Source organism: Geotrypetes seraphini, chromosome 11 (assembly GCF_902459505.1).
Source record: "Geotrypetes seraphini chromosome 11, aGeoSer1.1, whole genome shotgun sequence".
Taxonomy (NCBI): Eukaryota; Metazoa; Chordata; class Amphibia; order Gymnophiona; family Dermophiidae; genus Geotrypetes; species Geotrypetes seraphini.
Genome location: NC_047094.1, coordinates 2,790,922 through 2,815,241, shown reverse-complemented (window position 1 = coordinate 2,815,241; position 24,320 = coordinate 2,790,922). Strand labels below are relative to the sequence as shown.

Sequence of the window (24,320 nt, the reverse complement as noted above, 5' to 3'; positions counted from 1 at the left end):
TTACATTGTAAGAGGGCTGGACATTCAGCGAATAACAAAAGGTCTTAATACAAAACAATAAGTCTACATACAATACAATACAGTACAATACAGTGAGTCTAAATACAATACAATACAATAAGACTAGATACAATACCATGCAATGTGTCTAATACAATATAATAGTCTAATGGGAAACTAACGTGCTAATTGGAGTTCTATGGGTAATGAATACCTGAATACTTTAGAGCTTACATATGAGTAGGAGTTCTATGAGTAGAGGATATCTGAATAGATGAGGAGTTTCTTGAGAGGAAGAAAAGGCGTTTACGGGGAGGGGAGTCCTAGTGAGGGAGGGTCCTAGTGAGGAAGGGGACAGTTTTAGTCAACGAATTTTACGAATAGGGCGGTTTTGATCGATTTGTGGAATGCATTATAAGTCATGTTTGGTTCGTTTATGTAGTTTTTCAGCCAAACTTGCTGTCTGCTTGCTTGGAACTTAAAGGTTCTGTCCATGAAGGATTTGTATCTGCAGCCTGTAATCTTTGGGTATGCAAAGATGTTTTTGTTTCTGGTTGCTCGTGTGGGGTTGTGCAGGATGAAGTGAGTTTGCAGGTATGAAGGTGCTAGTCCCCAGGCTTGCCTGAAACAGGTGCAAGCAAATTTGAATAGTATTCGCGCTTCTATTGGAAGCCAGTGCAGCTTTTTATAGTAGGGGCTGATGTGGTCGTTTTTTCTTAGTCCGAAAATTAGGCGAACAGCAGTGTTTTGTATTAATCTCAGTTTTTTTATTGTTTTTTGTGGGATGCCCAGGTAGATGATGTTGCAGTAGTCAAGAATGGATAGGATCAGTGCCTGTACCAGCAACCTGAATGACGTTGGGTCAAAGTATTTTTTTATGGTCCTTAGTTTCCATAGCGTGTAAAAACATTTTTTCACTAGTGAGTTTGTGTGGTCAGTCATAGTTAGATGAGTGTCTAGGGTGATACCGAGTATTTTTATGTTTTTGGAAATTGGGTATTCGTGATTGTTTATTTTTATCGATGTTCTCGTGATTTTGTCATTAGGACTAGCCAGAAAGACTTTTGTTTTCTCTGCGTTTAGTTTTAGTTTGAAATTAGTGATCCATTTATCGATTTCGGTCATTATGTTTGAGAGGTTGTCTACAATTTCTTTTGTGATGTCATTTATGGGGATTAGAATGGATATGTCGTCTGCGTAAATGTAGTATATTAAGTTGAGTTTTTGTAGGAGGAGACCTAAGGAGGCAATGTAGATATTGAAAAGGGTGGGCGATAGGGGGGAACCTTGAGGTACACCTGAAGGGTTTTTCCATGGTTTGGAGTAGTTTTCGTTGCTGATTACTTGGTAGGATCTGTTTATTAGGAATTCTTGGAACCATTTATTTGCCTTTCCAGAGATTCCCATTACTTCAAGGCACAGCAGCATGATTTCATGGTCTACCAAGTCGAACGCGCTGCTGAGGTCTAATTGTAGGATCAGTGCGCTTTTGCCCTTGCTAAAGAGATCATAAAGGTGATTCAGTAAGGAGGCTAAGACAGTTTCTGTGTTGTATCCTTTCCTGAATCCTGATTGGTGTTCACTAAGGATGTTAAATTTGTCCAGGTAGTTTACTAGTTGAAGGTTGACCAATCCTTCCTGTATCTTTGTGAAGAGGGGAATGCTTGCTATGGGTCTGAAATTGGATGTCAAAGCTGAAGAGGTTTTCCGATCTTTGGGGATTGGAGTGATTAGTATGTGACCCATTTTTTTGTTTAATGTTCCGCTTGTAAGGGCGGATGTTAGCCATGCGAATAGTTCCTTTTTAAATTCTGGAGGGGCAACTGTCATGATTTTTGGGGGGCATGCGTCAAGTAGGCAGTTAGATTTGGTGTACTTATTGAATAAGTTTAGGAACTGATGCCAGTCAGGGTAATCGAGGTGGTCCCATATCATGTCTACTCTGGTGTCTTGGTCATGGGGTTCGAGGTAGTGAAGAGCATTTGTTGTGGTTGTGGGTAGAGTTGCTCTTAACTCCGCAATTTTATTTTGAAAGTAGTTGGCTAGGGTTTGTGCCGATGGAGTGGGCTCATTGTCCTTTTTCAGTATTTGTGTTGTATCGGTTATTGTTTTTACTAGTTTGAACAATTCTTTGCTGTTTATTTTTGAGGTACCAATTTTTTTCGCATAATGCTTAGTGCGTTTTTCTTTGATCAGATTTTTGTATATTTTAATGGAATTTCATGGTAGACCAAACTCTGAGCAGACTCCACAATACCATTGCCATCTAAATATTAAAATGGAATGAATTGTAAGATTCCAGCCCAAGAGAGAGACCCTGCTCTGTATTTGACTTTGAAAGAAAGAGTGTATATTTTAATAACTAAAAGAGAATGAGATGATCCTAGCTTGCTTTCCCTCTGCAGGAGGATGTGAGTCAGGCTCAGAGATCAAGCCATGTTTAGAGGATCCAGCTGTTTCAGATCCAGTTGACACTCCTTGAGATCTTTGGGCAACTCACTTCATCCTCCATTGCCTAAGTTACAGATGTATGGCTACATTTTCACAATCCTACTTTAACTCACCCACCCACCCCTTTCTCAAGCCAGCTGCCCATGTTGATAAAATCCCCCTTTATTCAAGAAAAAGAAAGGGCTCTAGAAATGGAAATCACTGCTCTATGTAATAAAAGTGAGCCATTGTGACATCACTAATGAGGTTGGCTCTTATTGGTGGAATGAGGCATTATGACATCACAATATCAGAAGTGAGCCAAGTATAGGACAATGCAGCCAACATGACATCACTGGTGGAATGAGGCATTATGATATCACAGTATATATAAAAAAAACAATTATTAAGTTGACATTGCTTGACATATTTCCTGAATAACAGAGGTTTTATAATCGGGCACGGTAAATAAAATTCTAGCAATATCTGAGTCTAATTTTGCTGACTGAAAGTATAACAAGCCTTCTAACATCTTTAGTCACCTGATCCCCTTTATTGGAAGGTATGTGAATCACTTCTCATCTCTCCTTGATCTAACCAATTCTTTCATAACAAATTGATCATTAAATCAATTGGAGCAGACCCATACAAAACTTTTCACCACTAACTAGTGATAGTTTAGCAGACGTCCCATTTTAAGCGATGAAACCTAGTTACTAATAACTAGGAATAACAGTAAAATAACATATCTTAACAGTAGCTCATGTTGATAATGTCCTCCTTTGTTAAGTAACAAAGAAATGTCTCTAGAAATGGAAATATCTGCTCTATGTAATAAAAGTGAGCTGAACATTTTATTTATTTATTTCAAGTTCTATCCCGTCCTCCCAGAACGGGTTACAACAAAAACATTCACAGTAAAATTAAACAATCACAGAAAATCAGGGACATGAGTGGGCAAAGACATAGAGTAGATAGGAAGGATGATACAAAGAGGGGTCTGTCTGCTGGTGTCCGTTTAGTTGAAGGGGAGGGTCTTTATTGCACTTCGGATCTTATTTGTTCAGGAAGCTGGTTCCAAAGCCGAGGTATAGAGTGGCTGTAGAAGCGCCTATGAGCTGTTTCAACCTGGAGAGATCTTCCCAGGGGATGCTTAGTTGGCTCTGCTTCAGAGCAGAGGGGGTGATGTAGTTTGGATATAATGTAAACTAAACAAAAACTGACATTTGTAGACCGGGTCATCACCAATAGGAGCTCGACTCAATTAACAATAAGAAAAACAATACATAAGAAGAACAAGCTGAATAAAAGAAAAAGGATTGAAATGACTAATTTCTGAAATGTTTGGCAAATAGGATTGTCTTCAGAGCTTTCTGAAATGGTAGAAAGGGACTTAAACTTCTTAGTGAAAGTGGCACGTTATTCCAAAGCTCCATCAATTTGAAGGAGAAAGAGTGACTACATTTTCTGAGAGATTTAAACTTACCCTTAAGAGAAGGAAAAAGAAACTTTCAGTTTTTGAGAGTTTCTTGCGAGATGAGATATGTATATATTCCAATCTAAGGGAACAAGAGTCATGAAAATACCAAATAGGATCTTAAATGCAATGCAAATGCACTTGAATTGAATTCAAAGTTGAACTGGAAGCCAATGTAATTCTTTGAGTAATGAAGACACATGGTAGGTAGGGGTTATGTTGTGAAACCTTTTGTGAGCTATTACCAGGGCCTTGAATATGCAGCGTTTTCTGACGGGTAGCCAGTGTTCCACATGGAGAGCCAGTGAGGTGGGGTTGCAGTAGTAGAGCCCATATAGGAAGCGGATTTCTGAGTTTTGGACCCGCTGGAGGCATTTGAGTTCCTTTTTGGTGATGCCATTAAATAGGGAGTTGTAGTAGTCCATTCTAGACAGTATGTAAGCATAGATGAATTGAGCTTGGTCAGGTTTAGAGAGGTATGGTTTGATCCTTCGTAGTTGGCGCAGGTAGTAAAAGAAAGTGGAGACCACCTGCGAGATGTGGGCGGAGAGAGACAGGTGGCCATCCAGAGTCACTCCAAGGCTGCGCACTTGGTCCTCTGCTGTTAGGGAGGTTGATTCCCAGGTTAGCGTTGGGCGGGTAAAACTGGTGCTTTTCTTTCAGATCCAGAGGAGTTCAGACTTGGAGAAATTCTACTGGAGTTTGTTGGCCGTTATCCAGTTCTTCATGTCAGAGAGGCAGTGTTGGAGATTAGTGAGTTGAGCAGATCGGTTTTTACCTAGTGGGAGCAGTAGTTGCAAGTCATCAGCATAGGAGTGGATTTTAATGCTGTATTTCTGGGCAATATCAATGACTGGTCTGATGTACAGGTTGAATGGGGACAGTAGGACACCCTGGGGGACTCTATATTTGATGGATTTAGGTTCAGATTTGTTGGGCCTAGTAGGACACTTTAGTGTCCTCTGGTGGAGGAAGGAGGCGAATCACTGATGAGCAGTGTTATTGATTCTGAGGTCTGTGAGTCGGTTCAGTAGGAGTTGGTGATCAATGGTGTCAAAAGCAGTGCTTAAGTCTAGTAGCCACTAGTAGGGCATTGTTCCCTTTGTCAAGCATTGACCAACTGTCGTCAATGATGTCAAGGAGAACCGACTCTGTGCTATGGCCCGCTCGGAAACCTGATTGGAAGGGGGAAAGGGCTAGGTCTCTTTGCTCTTCTATGAATAGTAGCAGTCAGTGGAACACTATCTTTCCAAGAGCTTGGAGACAAAAGGGAGGTTCAAGACTGGTCGGTAGTTGCTAGGGTCGTTTGGGTCAAGGGTTGGTTTTTGGAGGGCAGTCTTAATTATGGCAGATTTCCAGCTGAGTGGAACTTTCCCCATTGATAGGGATGTGTTTATGATGGGGAGGATGGATTCTGCCCAGGCGTCTTCAATGGACGGAAGGAGGCTGGATGGGCAGGGGTCAAGGATTGTGTTGGAGGGTCTGAGCTCTTTCTGTGTTTCAAGAAGCTCATCGTGTGTGACCCTCCATGATCTGGTATCTCCTTGCCTTTCCTTCCCTCGGACTTGGCATCTCTCATTCCTCTCCTCTCCCTTGTCTTCCTTCACCCTCCTTCCCTCTCTCTCCCCAATTGGGTGCAGCAGCAGCATTTCTCTTCCCCCTTCCCTGTGCAGCAGCAGCATTTCTCTTTCCCCCTCCCCACATGCAGCAGCAGAATTTTTCTTCCCCATCTCTCCCTCCCTCCTTCCCTGGATGTGATGATCAAGTGTCGGCTCCCTTGTCGTGACATCAGAGAGGCTTCTGACGCAGGCATAGATCACGTGAGGAGCCACCACCCATGGCTTTGAATAGAAGAAAAGACCGCAGAAAGGGAGCCGACAGTCGATTATTGTGTCCAGACCGCAGGCCGCTGAATAGTACTGGTCTAGAAGAAGGCTACTAAAATAGTCGGTGGCCTTCATCATAAGGTGTATGGGGACAGACTGAAAAATCTCAATATGTATACTGTGGAAGAAAGGTGGGAGAGGGAGATATGATCGAGATGTTGGAATACCTACATGGTGTAAATGCACACGAGGCAAGTCTCTTTCAATGGAAAGGAAACTCTGGAATGAGAGGGCATAGGATAAAGGAGTAACTTGAGCAAATACTTCTTCACAAAAGGGTGGTAAAGGTGTGGCCTGATGGAGGTGGTGGAAACAAATGAACCTCTAGCAGGATCTCTAAGGGAGAGGAAGAAATAATAGATGGGCAGACAGGAGAGGTGTGATTTTTTGATCTGGATTGAAGTGCTAACCCCTCCCCACCCTCAGGAATACCTCTGCTTAAGGCATAAGTTGAATGAAATTGCCCACAAGACTATTTCTGTACCTAAACACTGTGTTACCCAGAATTAACACTGAAAACGCATAAAAGCACTAGTTGTGCTGTAGACATCCATACTATATGACTGTCCACATCCTGATTTTACAAAGCCAAGGTAAAAGCATCTAAAACTGAAGGACATGATTCTGGCAAGAGGGGGGAGTGTAATTTGGGCAGACATTCATCCCCCAGTGCAGAAGGGGAAGAAACGATCATGGCCATGGGTCAATGTTGGGAGAGAGATCTGCTACCTAGAACACCACAAGGCTCTTCCCAATTCTCTGAAACAACTCGCTCTTCTCTTCAGTTCCTCTGAAAATGGCCAGATAACTTCTTTTGTAATTCGCCTTGAACTGCAAGGTATTGGCGGAATAGAAATCACTAATGTAATGTAATGTAACATCCAGGGGACCTTGGAGGTCAGTAACTGTTTGTATTGACCCTGGGACAGAGTTAATGCAAAGCCCATGTGGTACCTGTAGAACCTAATATTCCATGATGATGTACCCTCAAATCATGTTTCTCCCTCCCAACTGTTCTGATCCCTTTCCTGACACCCCCCCCCATTATGTTTGATCTCCCTCCTCACCCTCTCCCTCTTAAATCTGTTCCACCCTCATGCCCTCCACGTACAGCCCTGCACCAGGACAAAGAGCCACAGCACCCTCAACTCCCCTCCCCCTAGATGTCCAAAACAGTGTCCCCGGATGGAGTAGTGGTGATTGAAGGCTCGTGGTAAGAGATCCGTGGCCCTGCAGTGGGAAGTGACCAGATTTTAAAAATGAAGAGTGCACAAAGGGATGGTTGCCTGGGAAGTTGCTCCCCTCCATGAGACATTGCTTTCTGTGCTGAATAACAAAGCCTTCGCTGTGCACTTAATTGAATCGTATGTCGTCTTCTTTTTTCAGAGAGCCAAAATTGGTCCAGGGTCCAAGGCAGCAGATGAGAAAGCCAATGCGTTAGCCAGATATGACAGCAATGGAAACCGGGACCGAATGAAGCTGACAGACTTTAACTTTCTGAAAGTGCTGGGCAAAGGAAGTTTTGGAAAGGTGCAGTATAGCCCGAGCAGGTGCTGTTCGGAGCCTGTGCTTGTGTCTGGGGGGAGCTGGCCGAAGTAATGTGGAAAGGTTTCTGGTGGAGAAGGAAACACAGAGCTCAAGTGTAAACTGGAAGTGAAAATGTGTTTTATTAACTGATCCCCCTAAAAATAAAGCCCTGATATTGCAAAAGGCAAGTTCGATCACGTCTCCCCACTCCTCTCCAAGCTTCACTGGCTCCCAGTATACTCCAGAGTCCTCTTTAAATGTGCCTGCTTAGCCTTCAAGATCCTACATGGCGTCCTTCCTCCCGTTATCCCACTCTTTTGGAATTCCTCAAACCCCCACTCCACCAGACCCTCCCCAAAACTGAAACTATCATTCCCCTCTATAAAAGGTATATCCCGCGCAGGAAAACTTGGAACATCTCTCCCCTTTAGAACCACAGAACTCTGGAACAACCTCCCATCCCCACTCAGAAACTCAAGCTCCTTCCAATTCTTCCGCAAACACTTGAAAACTTGGCTCTTTGCAAAAATCTAATCACCTCCCGTTCTCCATTATTCTGTCCCTCTCTTTCCTCTTAGTCCCTCTCCTTTATCCCTCATTGCAGTTCCTTTCCTCTTAACTCTGTAAACCGTGCCGAGCTCTGCGCTCGCGGAGATGGCGCGGTATAGAAACCTAAGGTTTGGTTTAGTTTAGTTTAGAAAGAGGAGGCCAAATTTCAGCAAAGAATTTGCACCCCTGAATTAGAACCTAACCTTGGCTGAACTGTCTACTTCACTGTCCACACAGAACATGTCAAGTGGCAGATTAGGATAAGAAAACCCCCAACCAAAACTGCTTTTTTCTGTTTCGCACCTCTTTTTGTACTTCCCAGGATTTAAAGCAGCTCTTTAGACTTCTCGGTTTCTGTTCTCTTAGAAGTCATTTTCCTGATTGCAGCAGTGTTTCTTCTTTTTCTCCCCCTGTGTCTTTTCCTATCATCATTGTAGTTCCTTTCCTTGCTCTTCAATGGAACATTTGCAGGTACCCTGTGAAAGGCAGTATGTTAAGCAAAATAAACCCTAACCCATGTGCAGGTGTATCCTGGAAGGTTCTCTAGGGAGGAGGGTGGGCATATGTGTGAGCGTGTGTTTGATGGGATCATCTCTGAAGCTTTTTGCCTATACAGTAATAGTCAGATTTCTATTGGTTGAGACACTTTTTTTTTTCCTAGAATTGCTCTCTGGTGATAACCTGGCCTGGGCCTGATTTTCTGCACAGTTGCTATCTGTCATCTTCTCATCGCATCTCGTTGGTCTTTGGAGCAAACAGGGATGATATGACTGAAGGAGGAGGCAGTGCGAGCAAAGTGTTTAGAAAACCCACAAAGCCCAGGTTCAAATCCCACGGCTGCACCTTGTGATCTCGGACAAGTCAGTTAACACTTCATTGTCTCTGGGGACGAAAAAATAACTAATGCAGCTGAATTTAAGCAAGCTAAATCATAAAACTCCAAAGTTAACCGGCTAAGGGTTTTGTGTAGGAGTGAACACAGAAAGAAAGCACCATAAGAAAAGCAGAGTTGGCCTACTGGATCCGATCAAGGGTCTGTTGCCAAGATTTCAGGTTACTTAACTTCAGGGATAGGCAGTGCTTTTCCTCCAGGTTATGGACTTTCCCTCCAGGAATTTGACCAAACCTTTTTTAAACCCAGCTACAGCTGCTTTTACCACTTCCTGTAGCAGTGAGTTCCAGTGCGTAACTATCTGTTTTAAATGTGCCTCTATGTAAGGTCATAGAGCATTCTCTCATTTTTGTACTCTTTGATGATCTATTCAGGATTTTGCCACCCTTCTCAATCTTTTTTTGAGATGTACGGACTAGGATTGCACTGTAGCAGAACCCTGCCCAGACTCACCCGGAGCCCTGCCCACACCACAAACAACCACTGTGAAAAGGTACAACGGCCAGAAAGCTTTTATTTTTCTAGAGGCCTGAGTCTGTTTCCTCACAGCCTCAGGAAAGGCACAAACAATTGCTTAGTTTTCATAGCCTTAAGTCACTTCCACAATTATTCTCCTTATGGGCTTGGCTTACCCTGTTTCAGTAGAGACCAGTTACCCCTGGAGGTTCTTGCACATGTCCCAAATCTTTCCAAGGCTCCCTCGGCCTACAGCTAGGAAAAAGGAACTTTCTCTCTCCCCGGGACACCTTCCTGCCTCAGAGATTTTTCTCTCTCATGGGCATCTCCTCAAATGATTTTCCTCTGTGACAGATAAACACCTAGGCTGAGTCTCACCTCCTGACTTTGCAGGGTTACCTTGTTAAGGTAGCTCAGCACTTCCCAGTGCAGTCTGGGACATGTAGTCCGCTCAGTCTTGGGCTGACAGCCCCTGCTGTATGGAGGTGGAATGGTAGCAGTAGTAGACTATAACCCCTTACTCGTTGTGATCTCTCCATGGAGTACTGCAGGGGTAAAATGGGAATAGTGTGAGATGGTAATGATCAGGCTTCAGCAGCAGGGACGGTGGTAATTATACTCAGAGGTCAGTGGAGCAGACAGACCAGCTTTGGCATCTAATTAATGATAAAGGACAGAGTCGAACTATTATTTCGCAGCAGAGGTGAGAGAAGTCACATTTTATGAAAAACATAGAATTTATGCCAACACAAGCAAGAAACCTGCTGACGACTTCTTACATGTGGTCAGATCCCTTTCCTTGGAAAAGACTCATAAGATACGCCTTTGAAATTCTTCGTTATTGTTTTGGCATCAAACGTCTGGACAAGAGGCCTCCGAGCTGTTTGTTAAACTGTAAACACCCTGTCGGCCATGCCTCATTAATTGCATCCAGTCATCTGCCCAGGGAACATTAGCTGCTGGGTGAGTACAAATATTGCTTTCAAGTGTGGCAGTCACAGACAGAGACATGTCCAGATGCTTGAGAATGATTGGATTTCGGTATGCTGTGAAAGCAACAGGGCTTGAATCAGATCTACAGCCCCTGTGTCTTAGAAATGAGTACTTTTCCTTACCCTGTCCTAGTCAAGTTTACATATTATATGCATTGAGATACGGTTTAAAGGTGGTCCACATCCTTTTCCCCCTCTTCCAAGGGTCTCATTACCAATATGATCTTTCACTCTGTGCTCTGAAACCTCTCTGTCCCAAAACCTCCCATTAAACGCAAAGAGCGAGAGTACGTTTGGGCTCATGAATAGACTAAGCAGGAATAGGGCCCAGTCACTGGCAGAGCTCAGGTATTCATCTGATCACAGCCTTGTTCAAGATTGTGCTCCACTGTTATACTGTTGCAGTCTATTATTTGGGAAATATAGAAATACGTGAGGTGTTGGGAGCTCAAGTGATTCATTGCAAGGATTGGCAAGAAATGGAGAATATTTAATTGATCCATGACTCTTTTTTTTCCTCAATGCCTCCTGCCTCGCTGTCAGCACTAAAGCATTTCCCATCTCCTTCGTTTAGTCTGTCTGATTTGAGGTTTTCAGATTCTGCAGTGATGGTCTCAGAACTAGCGGCCAGTCACTAAGCCACTCAGTCTACGGCAGCCCTCGCTAGGTCGGGTTTTCAGGATTTCCCCAATGAATATGCATGAAATACAATGGAAGCAGTGCATGCAAATAGATCTCATGCAAATTCATTGGGGAAACCCTGAAAACCTGACTGGATTACAACCCTCGAGGACCGACGTTAGATAACCCATGTTTGCAGCTTGTGCATTCTGCCCGATGCAACTTCCCACTTTGAAAGGTGTCACTTTGACAACTAACAGGCAGAAATCAAACACTAGAGGACCATCTTCTTTCTTCTGTACTAGTTCTCCACGACTCAGGAAAAGCCAGGAGTGAAGGCAAGACTGTTTACTAGTCTCTGAAGCTCCCTCCTTTTAAATATCTTACATAGACTGAGAGAATAACTCCTAGAGACCTGTAAAGAAAAGACTAAACTGGGAAAAACGTAATGGAATGAACAGTTATAAATATGTTAATTGGTGCTCGTTATGAGATGCTGCCTCTCCCTCTTTTCTCAGAGGTTTTGAACCTTTGAAACACACCAGGCCGCCTGACTTTCTTAGACTTCTTCATGTCTTATGATCAGTTCTTGTTTTCTTCAAACTGACAACAAGCCAGACAAGGGTTGACGGGTCCATGAGAGGAGATGAATGACCAAAGCCAGACAGAGCAGAGGCATGACAAAGGAAAAATTGAAGAACAGAAGGTTAAAAGGCTTAGAATCCACCAAGTCAGTTTCCAGAATCCGATAACCTGGATGATCCCAAGATGGTATTAATAAATGGACTATGTTGTTAGTTACTTTACAGAGGAGCAGAAGGCTTGTTTTCCAAAAGAAAATGTGTTGTGGACAGACCTCCCCAGCTTCATAAGGAAGCTTTTCTTCACTCTGCTTGCAACTCTGTGCTCCCACTCACTGTTCGATACCTTTACCCATCATATCATTTCTTCTGCCAGAAACTCCCAAACCCTGAGATGGTCCTGTCTGTCTGTCCAAATTAGAACGTAAGCTCTTCTGAGCAGGGACTGTCTATTACATGTTAAACGGACAGCGCTTTGTACACCTTTCAGCGCTATAGAAATGATAAATAGTAGTAATAGTTAAAGTCAAAAGGGTTAATGATAAGTGTATCTTTTCTTCTGAAGTTTCCTTAACCTGTGAAGGAGAAATCAGACCGCAACTGATTCCTTTTCTTATCTTTAACTTTTGAGGACAGATAAAAACATAAGAATAGCTTTACTGGGTCAGACCAATGGTCCATCTGGTAGCAACAATCCAGAATCTCAAAGAGTATTCAAGTTTCCAAAACTCCAAATAGTAGCAATATTCCATGCTACCAATCCCAGCTCAAGCACTGGCTTCCCTCAAATGTGTCAATAGCAGACTATGGCCTTTTTCTCCATGAACTTGTCCAAACCTTTTTTAAAACTAGCTACATTAATTGTTCTTACCACATCCTCTGGCAGTGGCCTGGATCATGTTCAAACTCTCATGCATAAGACACCAATGCTCCAGAGCACACAACCCACCTGTTCTCCTTTTCCTCCTTCGCCTCAGCCAGGGTAAGCAACACTCACCATCTGATCATCCCTTCATCCAAAGGAATGAAATACAAGCAAATTTTCAACAGCCTCTTTATGTATATTGCCACAAGAACCTGGAACTTTCTCCCACCCCCCATAAGAACAGAACCAAACTATCTCATATTCAGAAAAATGCCAAAAACCTACTTATTTAACAAACTCCTTGCAACTTAGTCTTTGCACTCCCTCCTTGACTGTGCATCACTCCTACACACAGTATCTTAGTTGTTTCCCTTCCTGTAACAATGTAACCTTCCCTAGTAATGTATTGTACCTTCCTTCTATACTATAAAATTTTCCCATGTTGCTACATGGACCTCAACCTGTAAATCACCTTGAACCTGAACTGGAAAAGTGCAATTAAGAAATCCTGATTAGATTAGACTCCAGAGCCTAACTATTCAATAAGTATTTCCTCCTATTGGTTTTAAAAGTATTTCCCTGTAACTTCATCAAGTGTCCCCTAGTCTTTGTAATTTTTGACAGAGTGAAAAATCGATCCACTTGTACCCGTATATAATTTATTAGCCTGATTTAAACCTTTTATTTTCTAAATTTGGATGATTCCAGTAGTATTGTAAGGTATTTCCCATGATGTGGACTTGAATTTAAGTTGCATTTCCTTTGGAACTTTGAGAATGATTTTTCTTGTATTTACATGTTGTTTTCCTGTAACTTTAATATAAATTTATAATAAAAAATATTTATTGCCCACTCTATTTTATAATTCTAAGTGGGGTACGAGATAAAAATATACACATAGAAATAAACATCTTAACAAATTAACCGAGCACAAAACCATACAATGACATGAAGAGAAACTTTAGAAATCTAAATGCTTTGAAAATGAGCCCCAAAATACATTTAAAATGACAGAACATAATACTAACCAAATAAAACTAAATTGATAAAAGACATAAAAACTTGGGTGAAAAAATGTCATCTTATTTTTAATAAATGCAATAAAATTGCGCTGGGGATGTAGAGAGTTCTATATAACCAAATCAGAGTTTAAAAAAATGTTATTTGTATGCCAGTTATTGAAAGGTTTAAAACGGGTTCACAGGAGGTGGAAAACATAGTAACATAGTAGATGACGGCAGATAAAGACCCGAATGGTCCGTCCAGTCCAGTGGCGTACCAAGGGGGAAGGCGGGAGGGACGGTCCGCCCCGGGTTCCAGCCCTGAGGGGGTGCTCCCAGCCTTGCCGTTCAGTCCCCCCCCCCACCCCCGAAGGACAGCTCGCCCCACTGACCTTCCTGCACCACCTGTGAAGCAGCCCGCAGCAGGATCGCGACGTCAGCGATCCCTGAGCTGCTTGGACGCTGCTTCCTGCGCCGCGGTCCTGCCCCTCCTCTGATGTCAGAAGAGGGGCGGGACCGCGGCACAGGAAGCAGCGCAGGGATCACTGATGTCGCGATCCTGCTGCGGCTGCTTCATAGGTGGTGCAGGAAGGTCAGTGGGGCGAGCGGTCCTTTGGGAGTGGTGGTGGGGGGGGGGACTGAACGGCAAGGCTGGGAGCATAGGTGGTGCTGCTTCATAGGTGGTGCGGGGAGGCCAGGGGGGCGAGCGGTCCTACGGGGTGGGTTGGGGCATCAGGCCTTCAGGGTGGGGCGGGCGGGCAGGCAGGCAGGCTTTCAAGGGGGAGGGGGGTGACAGGCAGGCAAGCAGGCCTTCAAGGGGGGACAGGTCTTCAAGGGGGGGGACAGGCAGGCCTTCAAGGGGGGAGGCAGGCCTTCAGGGGGGCGACAGGCCTTCGGGGGGTGCAGACCTTCAAGGGGGGGGCAGGCAGGCCTTCAAGGGGGGGACAGGTCTACAAGGGGGTGGGACAGGCCTACAAGGGGGGGGACAGGCCTTTGAAGTGGTGCAGGCCTTCGGGGGGGGTGCAGGCCTTCAGGGGGGGTGCAGACCTTCAAGGGAGTGCAGGCCTTCGAGGGGGGGGACAGGCAGGCAGGCCTACAAGGGGGGGACAGGCCTTCAAGGGGGTGGGACAGGCCTTCGGGGGGTGACAGGCCTTCGGGGGAGGTGCAGACCTTCAAGGGGGTGCAGGCCTTCAAGGGGGGGACAGGCCTTCGGGAGGGGGACAGGCCTACAAGGGGGTGGGACAGACCTTCAAGGGGGGACAGGCCTACAAGGGGGGGACAGGCCTACAAGGGGGGGGGACAGGCCTTCAAGGGGGGGGACAGACCTTCGGGGGGGGACAGGCCTTCTGGGGGGGTGCAGACCTTCAAGGGGGGGGACAGGCCTTCAAGGGGGGGACAGGCCTTCAAGGGGGGTGCAGGCCTTCAAGGGGGGACAGGCAGACCTTTAAGGGGGGACAGGCCTTTGGGGGGGACCCTGGTTTAGAAGTACACGGAGGGAAGGGGGTGTTCAAAGAGACGTGCATATGCCAAACTTTGGGGGAGAGGAAGAAATAATGGGTCTGAAAATAGAGGAGAGGGAGAGAGATGATGGACCATGGGATTTAGGGAGGGAAGGAACAGAAAGGGAGAGAAATTGGACACAAGGGATGGTGTGGAGGAGGGATAGAGATACTGGATAGGAGGGTAATTGGGAAAAGAAAGGGAGAGATGGTGGACTCTGGGGTGGTGGGGAAGGAGGGGAGATGCCGGATGAAAGGGTAGTTAAGAAAAGGTGGATCTGTGGAGGGAGATAAAAAAAAAGGAAAGATACCAGACTTCCTGGGGAGGGAAGGGAAATGGAAAGGGAGGACAGAGTTGGCAGATGGATGGTTAGCATGCAGAAAGAAGAAAGAAGGAGACCCTGGCAAGCAAGTTATCAGAAGAAAACCAGAGCCTTGGACCAACAAGATTTGAAATATAACCAGACAACAAAAGGTAGAAAAATTAATTTTATTTTCTGTTTTGTGATTATAATATGTCAGATTTGAAATGTGTATCCTGCCAGAGCTGGTGTTGCAAACGTGAGCTAGGATTTAACAGAGAGAGGAAAAGTCCTTTTTGTTTCTTTATTTTATTTACACCACAGCGCCAGTGTGGTTAGGAGAAGCCAAAGGGAGTGAAAAAGCTATAAAACCCACCAGGAGTTTTGAAAAAAATCACCCAACTGGGCAGGAAAATCGAATTGAAAAATCAATTCATTAGGATGAATCAAATCTAAATTTTTTTTCCTGAATCTGGCAGCATTAGTTTGCGCTACTGTCTTAGACTTTAGGACCTGGGATTGGGGAGAGATGGCATCCTCAGTACTTTATAATGCAAGTGAAACGAGGATTTGGTCAGACTTTTGAAGGGTCTGCAGAAAAAAAATATTGTATAGGCCGGGGACATGAGACAGCAGGAAATGGGAACTTTTCTTCCTTCTATTTTTGTGAATGGAAAGGCTGAGAATGTCAGAGAGTTCAGTTAAAATATGTGCTTTATAATAAAATATAATAATGTGTTTTATAAAGTTTATAGCATAGCTGGCCTACCCAGTAAGTTGTTCCTAGTGGTGGTGGTGGCAGCGTGTCAATGTTTGAGAGGAAGAGGTGGTCTGGGAAATTCTGCTGAGCAAACTCTGGGCCCATTTCCACCCCCCAGTTAGTCCACTCCACTCAACTGGTTCTGAGTGGGTCTTTGGGTGTTGTTTTGGAATCTCTTCCAGTGGTTTATCAGTATCTCCTTCTGGTCCAAGGAAGGAAACTTTGTTATCCTTAGCATTGACCTACAGAATATGTTTGTACAGCACTGCTTGTGTGGCATTAGGCTATGTAGTGATCGAAAGAAATAAACAGACCTTTGCACATTTTTGCACTATATGGTGGGTGTATGAGGAGATTCACATTTCCTGCACAGCTAAGTCCATGTGAAGTTACCTTGTGCTGTATTTGACATCTAGCAAGGTCTCTGTTTGAAAGGAAAGATCTAAACTTAAAAATGAAGTGGCCAGAAGTTATGGTAAAAGCAGATAGTGTAGCTGGTTTTAAGAAAGATTTGGACAAATTCCTGGAGGAAAAGTCCATAATCTGTTATTAAGACATGGGGGAAGAGTCTGCTTGCCCTGGATCGGTAGCATGGAATGTTGCTACTCTTTGGGTTTTGACCAGGTATTAGTGTCCTGGATTGGCTACCATGAGAATGGGCTACTGGGCATGATGGACCATTGGTCTGACCCAGTTAGGCTATTCTTATGTTATGTTCTCATCTGTAGGGGCCTTTGTTTTCACTTCTTATTTTAATGTATTTTTTTTCTGGGAACTTATCAGTGTTTTTTTATAATGGGAACAAAAATGGAAGAGAATTAATGTGTGTGGAATGGGGGGGTAACTAATTTCTTCAGCTAAATAATTCAATCCACTTCAAACAGACATAGGAGAACTTGTGCACCATTCACACACCCTCCAACCAAAAACGTCAAAAGAAAAAAACTGTTCGACAACCTCCTAGCCATTCGAGCTGCAACACTCGACCCCAAACCCTACAACCAATTGACATCGACCACAGACTGCAAAACCTTCAAAAAGAAATAAAAACCCTTCTATTCAAAAAACACATAAAACCGAACTAACACAATCAGAACTGTCCCAAGCATCACCTGCAACTACTCCATATGTACTTCTGATGTCATGACAATTCAGACATAATTTATGTTATTTTATGTTTGGAATATAAGAAAATTTTCACTGCCTGTTTCTATTCTGACCATTTATTCCGTTTCATGGTCATTACAAAAAATATATTTTTACATGGGGGGGGGGGGGTGTCAAAAAATGATGGGCCCCGGGTGCCACATACCCTAGGTACGCCACTGGTCCAGTCTGCCCAACCTGATTCAATTAAAAAAAAATTTCTTCTTAGCTATTTCTGGGTAAGAATCCAAAGCTCTACCCGGTACTGTGCTTGCTTTCCAACTATTGAAGTCTCCATCATAGCTCACTCCAGCCAATCTACACCATCCCAGCTATTGACGCCTTTCTTAACCCATCCTCCACCAAATGGCCATATACAGACACAGACCATGCAAGGCTGCCCAGTACTGGCCTTAGTTCTTCAATATTTACTATTATTTTCTGATTCTAGATCCTCCGTGTACATCCCACGCTTTTTTGAACTCTGTCACCGTTTTCATCTCCACCACCTCTCTCGGGAACACATTCGAGGCATCCACCACCCTCTCCGTAAAGTAGAATTTCCTTACATTGCTCTTGAGTCTACCATCCCTCAACCTCAAATTATGTCCTCTGGTTTTACCATTTTCCTTTCTCTGGAAAAGATTTTGTTCTACGTTAATACCCTTCAAGTATTTCAACGTCTGAATCATATCTCCCCTGTCTCTCCTTTCCTCTAGGGTATATATATTCAGGGCTTCCAGTCTCTCCTCATACGTCTTTTGGCACAAACCTCCTATCCTACCTAAGATCAAATGATTCTCAATCAATTGGAACATTTATAGGAAAAGTGAAATAGTTCCTTTCAAAACCTTATAAATTTAGGACATAATCACCAGATAATAAGAAGCCAACGCAGTATGTGACTCAGAGCAGCCAGACAGAAGCTGAGCTATAGCATTTTAAACAAGTTGTAAAGCTTTTAGAGACATCAATGGGAGGCCAAAATTACAGGATTACAGTAATCGGTTATTTGCAACAATAAGACTTTCAGCACATTTCTAAAAACATCCAGACAAAGTAAAAGTTTTAATCTTTCTAATCATCGCAGTTGTAAAATGTACTGCTGACAAGAGCTTTGAATGTCTCTTCACCGGTATCTTAGTGCCAAAGATATCACCCAAGTGCCAGGCTTCCATCAAAACTGGCATGACAGGATCAATTAGTGGATAATGTGGAAATTGAGGAACAGAAGCATGACAGACAAAAACAATCTGTTTTCTTTCCTTTGGATGCGATCTTGTTAAATGACATCTACAGCACTGCCAGGGAAAATGCTGAATGAACCCCAGATCAAACAGAGAAGATGAAAAAAATGTACGTATTTATATTGGCAAAAGAAATAGATAGAGATTTAATTGAAGACATTCAAAATATAGCTACCAAAGGAGCAGTACTACTAATATGTCAAATGTTAATTAGAGTATCCCTAGTGGGTGCTCGTCTAGAAGTAGGGAGATCCAGTTAGTGATGGAGCCATACTGGATTTAGTGCTTTTGAATGGAGAGAGTGTTTCTGATGTTATCGTGGGCGATCACTGGATGGTCTGGTTTAATATTAAGACAGGTGCAGATATGAAAGTGCAGGGTCTAGACTAAAAAACAACAACTAACTTTACTCATGGGGGATTACGTCAAGGATGGGAACATTTGGACGATGAAAAAAGGTAGTGGGGAAATCTGTGAGGAGCTAACCATTTTGTAAGAACAAAAGACCACTTTGCTTCTCAAAAGTAGGAGCTGAAAAAGGTTAGCTTTCATACACTACAAAAGATTGCAGAAAGAGGGAGATGGGCAAAAATATCTGAAAAAGTTAAGAGAACCTGGTAGAGTAGTCAAGAAATTAAAGAGGGGGGATCCAAGATGGCCGCTGCCTAAGTGATTGGGTACACGCCGCCGATTGAAGCTCTTCTAGTTACATGATTTTTGGCTGGAGACTGCAGTTCCTGTCCTGTTCGTACCTGTTTACGCAACATGATGCCGAAGAGGAGAGGCAGGAGCGCTGCTGGCGCCTCGCGGCGCTCCGAGTTGGCATCCCTCGACAACATTGAAGAACTTCTTCGGAGGATGCAGGGAGCTGCTGCTGCGAATCCAAATGTTAGCCCACTGAGGATCCTGGGTGTGAGTGAGACCGACGGGACTCCTCTTGGGCCAAACACCACCCTTAGCCCGGATGTTAGAGCACCGCAACCTCCACCACAGTTGGCCAGCTCACCCAGGGGTCAGGAAACCCCAGAAGAAGGGGTATTACTTTCCCCAGAGGCAGACAACTTAACACAAGGAAGCTTGGAAATGGAGATCCTGGTTCGGGCAACCTCCAGGGAAGACTCTGTGGGATCTACAATACCCAGAGGAGGATTGAACCAGAAGGAACATAAACCAGAACAAACCAAGGAAGGTGAGAGACTCTGCACTACAATACAAGCTAATTTTGGGATAGACCTGCTGAGGTGACCTTAGAAGCCCTCTGGGACCTGCTAGCAAATTTTGGGAAGGTAATTAGTCCCAATTTTCAACAGATTGAAAATAAACTTGTCTGCCACTCAGAAGAATTAGAAAAATTAAAATTGGATATGACTTCTTCTAATAGTTTACTTGAAAAGACTTAGCAGGATATGGTTTCAATAAAACAACTCCAGGAAGCTATAATTAAAGACAACTTGAATCTTAGAAGAAAAGTGGAGTCATTAGAAAATCAGGCATGTAGTAATAATTTGAGATTGATAAATTTTCCAAGAATAACTATGGTAACACCTAGAGATATGCTCAGGAGAAATTTATTAGAAATTTTGGAAGTTCCAGAAGGTAATCTTCCACCATTTGTCCAAGTTTATTATCTCCCCAGCAAAATTCCGCACCAACAGCAATCTGAGCCTACTGAAGGACAAGTAATGAATATTACAGAGATTCTGGAGAAGTCAGATAAGGAAGTGGTAACACCTGCAACATTAGTAGCCACTTTGGCTCTTTCTATTGATAAATCTTGGTTATTGAGACTATTTCTAAAGAATAAACAAAAGGAATTTCTTGGCTGTAAAATTCAAATGTTGCCTGATGTTACAAGGGAAACGCAAAAACGTAGACGTGACTTCCTTCTTTTGAAACCGGGGGTCATCTTATTGGGGGCTACATTTTATTTGAGACATCCTTATAAGTGCATTGTCCGTTATCACTCAACTAAATATGTATTCTTTGAGCCCCAACATTTGACTAATTTTCTGGCGATGTCCCGCCTGGACAAAGAGAAAACTCAAGTTTGAGCTCTAAAAGAAAATAGTAACTTCCTTCCCGATCTATAGGAATAGCATTACTTTTTTGATTGTTTCTTTATGTTCTCACAATTAATTATTGGATCCAATGAGGACTTGAGCTAATTTTACCATAATAGTTTTTCTTGTATTGCTTAATTAACAATATTAAGTATGGATTTATATGATTGTAATATGCTTTGGTTAAATTTGCTTTCTGTACAAGTTTACTTGATATAATATTGAAATCAATAAGAATACTTAAATACAAAAAAAAGAAATTAAAGAGGCAACTGGAAGAAAAAATAGGAAATAGGACAAGGTGGGAATTTACGAGAAAGAACATTTTTTATTTCATGGCACCAAATTTGTAGAACAGTCTGTCCCATGATCTGAGGCTGGAAGAAAAACTTAGGGGTCCTTTTATCAAGCCGCGCTAGTGGAGTTAGCGCATCGAACATTTCATCATGCGCTAACCCCCGCGGCCGGCTAAACAACTAACGCTTGCTCAAGGCAGACGGATTAATGTGCGTTAAACCCCTACCGCAGTTTGATAAAAGCACCCCTTAAAACTTTTTTAATTATATTGAAGACTTTTTTTTCTTCTGTGAAGCTTTTGGGCGAGATTCAATTGAATCTGAGCTTATTCATATTTTCAAATAGACTTCCGGGTCTTCAGTTAGCTCTCCTAGGAATTGACATTAGTATATGATGTATTACGCTATTAATTATATGTGTGAATGTTGCTCTGTATGTTTGGTTTTTGTCTAGTTTAGGTCTTTCCAATTTTAAGATGGAGTTCTTTTATATTAATTAGATATTTGTAAACCGCTTGGACCAGTCATATGAACAAGCGGTATGACAAGTTTTAATAAAACATAAAACCTGATTTAAGGACCTATTTACAAAGCCGCAGTAGCAATCAACAATAAATGCATAGGGAGAGGTATGGCCAATAGGAAAAAGGAGGTATTGATGCCCCTTTATAAGACTTTGGTGAGACCTCATTTAAAATATTGTGTACAATTCTGGAGGCCACACCTTCAAAAAGATATAAAAAAGGATGGAATGGTCCAGAGGAAGGCTACTAAAATGGTGTGTGGTCTTCATCATAAGGCGTATGAGGACAAACTTAAAGAAGTAGAAGGGACGCTGGGAATCATTGGTCGCCATACATGAAGAAGGACACGGTACTACTCGAGAGGGTCCAGAGAAGAATGACTAAAATGGTTAAGGGACTGGAGGAGTTCCGTACAGTGAGAGATTAGAGAAACTGGGCCTCTTCTCCCTTGAAAAGAGGAGACTGAGAGGGGACATGATCAAAACATTCAAGATAATGAAGGGAATAGACTTAGTAGATAAAGACAGGTTGTTCACCCTCTCCCAGGTAGGGAGAACGAGAGGGCACTCTCTAAAGTTAAAAGGTGATAGATTCCGTACAAATGTAAGGAAGTTCTTCTTCACTCAGAGAGTGGTAGAAAACTGGAACGCTCTTCTGGAGTCTGTTATAGGGGAAAACACCTTCCAGGGATTCAAGACAAAGTTAGACAAGTTCCTGCTGAACCAGAACATACGCAGGTAAGGCTAGACTGAGGGCACTGGTCTTTGACCTAAGGGCCGCCGTGTGAGCGGACTGCTGGGTACGATGGACCACTGGTCTGACCGAGCAGCGGCAATTCTTATATTCTCAATCTGTATATTTTGGAGGAAGAGGGGAGATATGATAGTTGTTTAAATACCTACATAATGTAAATGCTCTTGAGTCGAGTCTCTTTCATTTGAAAGGGAAATCTGCAATGAGTGGGCATAGGATGAAGTTAAGAGGTGATAGGCTCCATAGTAGTCTGAGGAAATCTCTTTTTTACGGAAAGGGTGGTAGATGCGTGGAACAGTCTCCCGGAAGAGGTGGTGGAAACAGAGACTGTGTCTGAATTTAATAGGGCCTGAGAGATAGGCACGTAGGATCTCTCGGAGAGAGAAAGAGATAATGGTTAGACTAGATGGGCCATTTGGCCTTTATTAATGATCTATGTATAGAAAAAGTTTCTTTCTTAGCTTCTACCTGCATATTTTATAATCAGCTTGCAATGAGTAATTATCCTCTTTATTTGCAGTGGAAGAAGATTCCTCCATTTGTATTCAGCTCACCTCAGCCTTCATTTTGCTGTGGTAATCTTGGTGGAAAACCAAGGAGCAACAGAGCACCTGAAAATTTATATCCCTTAAATGGGGTAACATGAGCAAGGGCTTTCTGCCAACACTCCTCCTAGCCATACCAACTTATAAACTTTCTAGGCATTTTACATAATAATAAAATCAGGGGTAAACCAACAACATGAAATAATTGACATTCACTTGACTTACTTGAGATAAAGGAAGGGAGGGATAGAAACTAGAAAATTATTATAGAAAAGAAGTACATAAAAAAGGGCTAAGCACATTAGGGCAGGGTTGAAAAACTGCTTGGAGGCCGAGATGCAAATTTCATTCTAGTGATTTCTGCAGCCTAAAGATTAGATGTTGTGGATCAATTCTCGAAAGCATCTCTGAAAAGAAAACTCTTCAGGGAGCCCTTGAATCTTCTCTAATATAGGCTGGTCGAAGATTCCATGTTTGTGGGGTAGTGACCATGAAAATGTCTGCGCGCGATAGGAGATGTTAGTCTGTCAATCTTCGTAACCTAAGGGGAGAAATTTGTCGAGAAAAGTCTGTTTATTTACAGTTCTTGCTATACCGTCAATCGGACCAGAGCCTAATAGTTCTAATTCAATTTCACAGAACAGAAATAAAAGTAATAGTAACCCTGAGCAGGAACAGCACACAAGGAAAGAGAAGAGAGAAACTGTTCTTACACCTTAAGCCATTAAGAAGGTGAAAGCAAGTGGATTTTCAGATCTATCTTCATATCTGGTGATGAGGGTCAGGGATTACTCAGAAATCAAATTCTGAGTATAACAAAAAGTAATCACACCAGGGAACACTAGAAACAGTTAATCATGAAGTGCTCTGCTGTCTGCTAGAAGCTTCTTAATAAGCGCTAAAAAGCATGGCCTCCCACGTAAGTGGGCAGTTGAATTAATTGATCATAGCTGAGAGAAGGCATGGATCATTAAAACTCCTCAGCCTGTGGAGTGGAAAAGGTTAAAGTCCCCAAGCTTCTAAACTCAATATCAAATGAGAGCAAAATCTAGCACAAACAACATTCCTCGTCTGACTCAATGTCGGTTTTCGACCTGCAGATTTGAGTTCTTTTGATGGAATGATGATAGTGGCTGAATGTTTGAGGTGCATATCATGAATAAAAAGACTCCATGGCTGAGGTCTCTGATGGACATGCTTAGTGGTATTAATGGAAAGCTTTTGGTAATTCCACTTTGGTTTGATCAGTACATGTGGAGGTTGCAAATGTGCATGTTTATAATAAACCCATGGCATGTATCCATACATTTCTCCAACTCTGGCCAGCCTTTAGATCACTGTTCTTGTACTTGGTTATGTTCACCCTTTAGATAATTCTTTAACTGCATTCAACTACCAGGTGTATAAATAAGATTTAGTATATAAATTTTATGTTATGTTACCACAAATCTTTCAGTTTTTTTGAGCCAAAGTTTAAATTCAGATGATTTTCTTACAAAAAGAAACTTCACTAGCACTAGATAAACAAAAGTGGACGCTATATTCAGCCAGCAGCAGGCAGTGCTTTTACTGTTGTTAAGCATGGATATTCAAGGCAACCATTCTATGCCCTCTCATCCCAGAGACTCGACTCATGCACATTTATGCCACGTAGGTATTTAAACGTCTCTATCATATCTCCCCTTTCCCGCCTTTCCTCCAAAGTAAACAGATTGAGATCATTAAGTTTGACCCCATACGCCTTATGAAGAAGACCACGCACCATTTTAGTAGCTTCCTCTGGACCGACTCCTTCCTTTTTTAATATCTTTTTGAAGTTGCGACCTTCAGAATTGGACACAATATTCTAAAGGAGGTCTCACCAAAGTCTTATACAGGGGCATCAATACCTCCTTTTTCCTACTGGCCAAA

The 24,320-nt window shown here is 42.9% G+C and overlaps 1 protein-coding gene across 2 annotated transcripts in view; it reads left to right on the top strand.

The window, feature by feature from the left end:
- The window catches only part of PRKCB (protein kinase C beta), a 209,194-nt gene that overhangs the window by 136,620 nt on the left and 48,254 nt on the right, over positions 1 to 24,320 (top strand). Inside the window, exon 9 of one of the 2 annotated variants that reach the window (XM_033914499.1) lies at positions 7,180 to 7,323. The exons of the other annotated variant lie outside the window; for it this stretch is intronic. Within the exon in view, the coding sequence (XP_033770390.1) occupies positions 7,180 to 7,323 (144 nt within the window). The remainder of the gene's footprint in view (positions 1 to 7,179; positions 7,324 to 24,320) is intronic. 2 annotated transcript variants of the gene reach the window in all.